This window comes from Artibeus jamaicensis, unplaced genomic scaffold (genome assembly GCF_021234435.1).
Source record: "Artibeus jamaicensis isolate MK-2021 breed Jamaican fruit bat unplaced genomic scaffold, CSHL_Jam_final contig_3290, whole genome shotgun sequence".
NCBI classification, from domain to species: Eukaryota; Metazoa; Chordata; class Mammalia; order Chiroptera; family Phyllostomidae; genus Artibeus; species Artibeus jamaicensis.
The window spans coordinates 271,278-278,640 of record NW_026521779.1 but is presented as its reverse complement, the minus strand read 5'-3'; the positions used below and the strand labels follow the sequence as shown (position 1 = coordinate 278,640).

Sequence of the window (7,363 nt, the reverse complement as noted above, 5' to 3'; positions counted from 1 at the left end):
GTTCAATTTTTTATTAAATGTCTTCTTGGTGTCTGAGGCAGTGAAGTATCTCTTGTGATGAGGTCCTTTATGGACCTGGGGTCACCTCCAAACCATAGAATGGCTCAATGTGGCCGCTGAAGACCTGTGTCTTAGATTTGGTGAGAAGCCCTCTAGCTCTGTGCTATCCAGTTGTTGCCACTAACCAAATGTAGCTATTGAGGACTTGAAATGTGGTTGGACCAACTGAAAAATTAAATTTTAACTTTAATTTCCATTTAAAAACAGAACATTCACTTCATTGGGAAGTTTTCTTGGACAGTGCTGTTCCTAGACTGTTATCAGTGGTTAAATTGTTTCAGCAGAAAGTAAAACCCACTCCTAAATTGACTTTAATATGGTGTTAAATTTTCACTCTAAGACTTTTTGTAACAAAGTACAAATGTAGCAATACATTGTTTCCAGACTGTGTAATTACCTACCTTATAGTAAAACCAATTCCTTATAAAAAAGTTACAAAGTAAAATCAGCTTCAGTGGCCTGCAAATAGTGAGAGCAGGAAATGTTCTTTTCCAGGGCAGGCAGCCAGCATCTGGCAGACTCCTGGTCAGGCTTGGCCAGGACCTGCCTGACACCCAGCCTGTTCCAGCAAGAGGAGTGGAGTATGATTAAGAGGGCAGACCACACACACACACTGCCTTCTGGGACCCGGAAGACAGGAAGGGGAAATGCTTCACTTGGGCCCCAATCTTCACACGTGCGCGCGCGCGCGCGCACACACACACACACACACACACGAAAAACCCAAGCTCTGAATCCGCTGGAGTCTCTGAATGCTAACTCTGGGTTGGTAAGAGTTGTTTCACAGAGGAATCCTGCCTCCAACCCAGCCCCCACCTCCAGCCCAGGCTGTCTGGAGGAATAGCCAAGCTCCCACCCCAGTCCCAGTCAGCAGAGCCCTCAAACAGAGTCGCAAGACTGTTCCCCTGAGGTTTAGCATCAGTCTTTAATGCTGTCACGCTGCACATTGACAAGTCACACGCTTTGGTCTTGTGTTGGCAGTGGCAACTTAACAATGAGTCTAAAGGTCTGAGCACCAGACTGTCTTTCAGGGAACACTCATTCCAACGCCGCCCCCCACCCCATTCCTTCTGAATTCCATCACGGGCCCGTACAGAGAGCAGCAGCAGCCGTAGACTGGTTTCATTTGGGTGTACACCAACTTTACACAGAATTATAAAAATGTATTTACAGACGTTCCACAGTGCTCCTATAATCAGGAGCAAAGACCCTTTTATCAAAAGGGATTATATCTAGGGCTGTGCAAAATTCAAAAGGATCAGATCCTTTTAAAAGAGTCCAGAGTCCATTAGTCAAAAAAACCAAAAAACAAAAAACAACCCCCCCCCCCAAAACCTGGGCCACTAGGAAGCCCTGGTGTGCCGGAGACTGCCTTACAGGAAAGGACCTTATGTGAGCACACTTGGCCTCAGAGCCAGAGGTTGAAAGGGCTCCTGACTCTCCAGGGAGAGAGGTGGCTGGGCAAGTCACTCTCACTCACTGAGGCTGGACCAAGAGGTATCACTTGTGGTCACGGCCAGGTAGTTCTGCAAAAACAGTCTAGATTCTCAATTTGAGATGGCGAAAGATGGGTTTCTTCAGAGGAAGAGCAAGACATGGAGACAAATACAGAATAAAACACGAACTGGTCACACAACAGAAATTGAGTATACAGGGAAGGCCTGGTAACCAGGACGGCAGGCTAACATCACCTAACAGCTGCAAGCAAAGGGATGACAGAGGGCTCAAGTCCAGCTGCAGGGCTGCCTCTCAGCTCTGCACAGGGCCTGGAGGAGGAGGGGTGGGCCCCTCCCAGGAGGGCTGCAGGACCCAGTGGAGCAGACGGGAATACTGTTTCCTGCTATCACCACCACCTGTTGCCCTATCGCTCGAAAAACCACTGAAGTCTAATGCACGACTTTGAAAGATTGTAATATATTCTCTGGAAAACATTCAGCAGTACGCAAGCCCTCCCTGGGCCCTCCCACCCTCTCATGGGTCCACAAATGGTGGAACGGTCCAGAAATCCTTGAGCTCTAGAAAGGTCCCTGGTCAGTCCTTGGGGGAACACAGGTGGTTATTTTGGAAGAATCTGCTCAAGTACGGTTCTTGATGTCTGGGGAAGCCTCTCAGGGAAGATTACTTCAAATTCAATAATGAGGTCCCCGCGTTTCTCAGGCATTTTGGGGAGAGGAAGGCCTTCTCCAGGAACTTTTCGCCTCATGCCAGGCCTGATGACATCTTTGAACACGACGGGTATGGTCCTGCCGTCCAGAGTGGGGACATTCACAGTACAGCCACACAGAGCCTTGAAAAGGAAAAGTGACAGATTAGATGAAGGGTACCTTAGGAAGTTCCAATCCTGTCCAGAGGCTGTTGGAGGTAGGATAGGAGTCATCAGACCTCTGCAGCTAAGACCCTGCTCCAGATCTACCCAAGTCACCAGCACAGAAACTCTAGGAAAATGGAGTCCTGATTAGCCTTGTTCTTGCTGCATCTTCCAAGTCTAGCAGGCACCAAGTGCTCAGAAATATCTGTCAAACATATACCAAACTGCTTTGAAAAGCAACCACCTCTTTCTCCACAGACACCATCCTGACTAATGCCTTACCTCCCGAAGGGTGATCCTGGCTGGGTAAATGACATCAGAGCCATCTCTCTTAAATATATTGTGTGGTTTGTCCTTTAAAACAAAGACAATGTCAGCTGGAATGTTGTTAGATGTCTGGTCTCCCTCCTTGGGGAAGGTGATTTTGGTCCCTTCTTTCCATCCCTTTTTCACTTCAATGGTCAAGATTTTGTCTTCATTGCGAATACTCTTCCCATCGGGGTTCAGCCGTTTATGGGAGATCTTCATCTTCTTGGTACAGCCATTGTAGATTTCTTCAAGGGAGACCCTAAGGTCGTGGGTAACAGGGGGGTCTTGCTTCTTTTGGGTGGGCTCTTGGGCAGGGCGGGAGCGGACAAAGTTCATGTTGGTGAAGCTACCCATGCCCATGGGGAAACCAGGGAATGGGTCATCAACGTCCATGCCTTCTTCCCCATTCCGTTGTCCAAAAAAGGTGTCAAAGGGGTTTCGGCCACCAAAGAACTCAGCAAACATGGCATGAGGGTCTCCATGGAATGAATAGCTAAAGGAGGTGCCGTTAGCACCACCGCTGCTCCCACCACTGGGGCCACCGCCCTTTAGGCCTGAAAGACAGAATTGAAAGAAGTCAGAGGAACAAGTATGAAAGACACAGAGATGAGGACTGGGGGGGGGGGGAATGGGAGGGAGTGGGGAGACCAGGCGGGGGGGGGGGTGTGGGGTGGGATGGGAGAAATAGATAAAAAAAAAAAATGTACTTGAAAAGTAACTAAATAAAATTTATATTAAAAATTATTTAAAATAACTTGGGAGTAGGATTAAATTACTTTTTTACAAATGGAATTCACTTTTTGACTACCAAATAATTCAATATTTACAAAAAAAAAAAAAAGAAAAAAGAAAGAAGTCAGATGGTTGCCTGGGGACTTTCCTTAAGGGGAAAAAAAAAGCTTGGGAGCCACAAGAGATGAATTTTATTTGGTGTGTTAGAGAACAAGGAGGAGCCTGAGCTTTTGCCTCCCACTACAGTACCAGAAACAGACTCCCCATCCAGTGCTTTAGTCTGGCATGACTGTAGCAAGGGGGCTCAAACTCTGAGATGATCCTCTCTAGGGGCCACCTAGATCCTGCCACTTCTTCACTGACTCACCCTCCAGCAATGATACAACAAATTAAAAGAATTCACTAAAAAGCTAGATTAAAAAAGAACATTCTAGGGTCAGCTTTCGGTGTTCACTCTTAAGTACTTCAGGGCTGGAGATGTATGTGGGGAGAACAAAAAAATGTTGGTAAAAACCATACTCGTGTTATTTTCAAATTCTCATACCCTGGCACAAACTGCCACCATCCTTATATAAAAAACCACCTAATTTCTTAACACCAAGCACCGAAACCCATTTGCATTATCCATACGCAACTGGACAATCAAGAAAGCTGCTTTTTCTTTCCCTGAGGACGGCTACCCAGGAAGGCTGCGTTAGTGGCGAGCCCCTGAGATCTCTGTACCTGGACAGCCCGAAGTGGGCGCTGGCTGCCATCTACATGCCTGGCTCTGGGCTGGGTAAGCACTTCACAGGGATTAGCTCACTCTACCCTCCCAGGAACCCGAAAGGAAGGTGGACGAAAACTGGCACTACCCTTTGCAGGCTCCCTGCACTCAGATGGTGCTCAGTCAGAAGCCGTGGCCTGCATTCCCAGACGGCATGGCCCCCAACCTCTCCCGGGTCAACCGGGACATGCAGGCCTGCAACGCCAACATCCGAAGAAACCTCCGTCCCCCTCCCTGTCTGCACCCGCAACCAAGGAGGCGGGTGAAGGCACCCAGGGAGGGGCAGCCCCAGACGTGCTAGAAGCTTCTGGGTGAGTGGTGCGGCCAGGGTTCCTTCTCCCATCTGGAGGCCGCCTACCCGAGGGCGTAGGCCCGGGTGGCTAGAGGGCGGGGACTGCTCGCTACACTGGGCGTCTCCCTCCCACTCCCCCCGGGATTCCGCGGCCGAGTTGCGGACCCTCGTTTTCCCCGCCTGTCAAACGGCGAGGTCGCGCCCCCAGCCGCGCGCGCACGAACCTTCCTCTCCGTAGCGGTCGAAGATCTCGCGCTTGCGCGGGTCGCTGAGCACGTCGTAGGCCTCGGCAATCTCCTTGAACTTCTCCTCGGCGCCGGGCTCCTTGTTCTTGTCCGGGTGATAGCGCAGCGCCTGGCGGCGGTAGGCCCGTTTGATCTCCTCGTCCGACGCGCCACGGGCTAAGCCCAGCGTCTGATAATAGTCTTTCCCCATGGCCCCCGCCTGCGGCCCGCCGCCAACCTGTCTACTTCCCCCCGCGCTGCCGCCGCCCCGTCCCGGACTCTATATACCCGTCCGGCGGAAGCTTCCAGAGCCCGCCGGCCCTCTCCAGAACCTTCCGCCACGCCCTCCACACCACAACGACCAATCGCTGCCTCCCAGCCCTCAGCGCGCGACTTCCGGGGCGGGCCCGCGCTGCCAACGGCAGCCCGCGCGTGGTCACGCCTCTTCCTGCATCGCCTTCTGCAACGCCTCTCCAGGGCTCGCGCGCACTTGGGGACAGAGGCCTTGCCCATCGTCCTCGGATAGTCCATCCCAAACTTGTGTCACCGCCCGAGGTGACCGGGCCTGCAGTGCTTCCCACACCTTCCCATACCTTGCCACGACAAGCTGCTGTGAAGAACGTAAACTTGCGCGCCGGCAACTCACCGAGTCGGGTCTTGCCAGGTGACCTTGAGCAAATTGCTTAACCTCTCTCTACCCCACATTCCCCTTTCTGTGAATAAAAATATCCACCCACCCTCTTCTTCTGGCAGTGGGGAGGGGGCAATTTGGAAACCCCAAAACTGTCTATGTCCTCACCAGACAGGTCCCTATAAAGCGAGGGCTTGGGACGAAAGCTTACCTCCCAGAGAGGTAGGTCTCCCCAGTCCTGTTGCTCCTCAGGCTTTGCACTTTACCATTTTCTCGAGAACACGTGCCAATAAATATGAAGTTATTTTGTTCCTTGATTTTAATGCTAGAGGACACCTGCCTCTCAGCCCGTGATCCCCACCAGGGCGGGGACTGGGTTCTGTCAGTGCTGGTTCTCCAGAACCTTGAACAGTGTTTGCCACCCAGTTGTAATGGACGCTTCATAATAAATATTCCTAGCTGTTTTGAATGTATCTGCTTCCTTTTCTCTCTCCACTACCTTTATGATTTGGGGGAACATGGGTGTATCCTAAACCTCTCATGGCCTCTGTTTCCTCTTTTTGGGCGACATGATCCCTTTGGGATCAGGGGTCAAGGACAGGACTGATGAGTAAAGGAGGTTCAGAAAGGAGTATTGCTTGGAAAGGGTATAGGGAAGAGCCGGGAGGCAGTGGTGGCTGCCGAGGGGCCAGGGCAGTGTGACATTGACTCTGGAGCCAGATAGTGTCATTTTTGGTTCCAGCACTTCCTGGCTGCATGAGTTTTGGCTGGTTACTGACCCATTCTGGGCCTTAGTTTCCTAATCTGTACAATGGGGGTTGGGGGTTGTACCCGCCTCATGGAACTTTGTAGTTGACATGACTATAGACATGAGTCATCATTTGTAAAGTGCCCAGGACAGCCCTGGCTCAAAGGGGTAACAAACCCTCTTGTTGAATGAGGAGCTGCAGAACTATGTGCTTCCTGGCAGCCTGGGACTCCGGAGAAAGACTGCTCTAGCCTTCCCTGTGGTCCAGTTGGGGGGATTCCAGCCCTCCATGGCTGCTCACTGAGCCCGGGGTAACCATGTAAGGACTCTGAACTAGAATACACACTGGTGCATTTGGGAGGATGGGTTTGGGTTGTGTGTCCACCCGTACAGCATAGCAGAGGGTCATGAACCAAGAATGAGAGAACAAGAGTTTGATTTTATTTTTAGATAGAGGGGAAGGGAGGGGGAAAGAAAGGGAGAGAAACATCAATGTATGGTTGCCTCTCACACGCTGCCCCCACTGGGAACCTGGCCTACAACCCAGGTATGTACCCTGACTGGGAATTGAACCGGTGACCCTTTGCTTCACAGCCTGTGCTCAACCCAGTGAGCTACACCAGCCAGGGCAAGAGTTTGATTTTTTTTTAAAAGTTACATAAATAAGCCCTGGCTGGTGTGGCTCAGTGGATTGAGCACCGGCTTGCAAATTAAAGGGTTGCCAATTCAATTCTCAGTCAGGGCACATACCTGGGTTGTGGGCTATGTCCCCAGTGAGGGTGTGTGTGAGAGGCAACCACACACTGATGTTTCTCTCCCTCTCCTTCTCCCTCCCTTCCCCTCTCTAAAAATGAATAAAATCTTTTTTAAAAAGTTTCTGGGAGAGTAGATCTTTAAAGTTCTCATCACAAGAAAAAAAAAATACTGAGGTTTTCCTAAGGAAGAAGTATCAGCTCTTAAGAGTTTTCAGCCTGTGTGGCTTGGTGGGTTGAGCGCCAACCAGCAAACTCAAAGGTCACCAGTTGGGGGTGATCCATGTTTCTCTCCCTTTGAACTCCTGGACACACTACTTATTTACTGCTTATGTGATCTTTCACAACTTGCTTGTTCTTAGCACTTAGGGTTATGTGGATACAGTTGTAAGAGAGGCCAGGAAATGAACATTATGATAACAGTTAACAATGGATATGGCCCTACTATGTGCCAAGCCATTTTCAAGTGCTCAGTGTGTATTAACTGATTTAATCCTTGCAATAATCCTAGGAGTTTGGCCTAGTGTTACCTTCATTTTAC

General features: G+C 50.3%; 1 protein-coding gene across 1 annotated transcript; it reads right to left on the bottom strand.

The window, feature by feature from the left end:
• Positions 1-966: 966 nt before the first annotated feature.
• DNAJB1 (DnaJ heat shock protein family (Hsp40) member B1) lies at positions 967-4,977 on the bottom strand. Its single transcript, XM_037145840.2, has 3 exons — positions 4,692-4,977; positions 2,651-3,231; positions 967-2,347 (listed from the first exon to the last, which is right to left on the bottom strand). The coding sequence occupies exons 1-3, from the start codon at positions 4,900-4,902 to the stop codon at positions 2,117-2,119; spliced, it is 1,023 nt and encodes a 340-aa protein (XP_037001735.2). The 5' UTR covers positions 4,903-4,977; the 3' UTR covers positions 967-2,116.
• Between the last annotated feature and the right edge of the window lie 2,386 nt (positions 4,978-7,363).

Bases quoted from the DNA above. Each gene is read 5' to 3' on its own strand.
- DNAJB1 (XM_037145840.2), bottom strand. From the start codon at position 4,902: ATGGGGAAAGACTATTATCAGACGCTGGGCTTAGCCCGTGGCGCGTCG. The intron at 3,232-4,691 runs GTTCGTGCGCGC...TCTGTCTTTCAG, and splicing joins CGACCGCTACGGAGAGGAAG to GCCTAAAGGGCGGTGGCCCC. The intron at 2,348-2,650 runs GTAAGGCATTAG...TTCCTTTTCAAG, and splicing joins CCAGGATCACCCTTCGGGAG to GCTCTGTGTGGCTGTACTGT.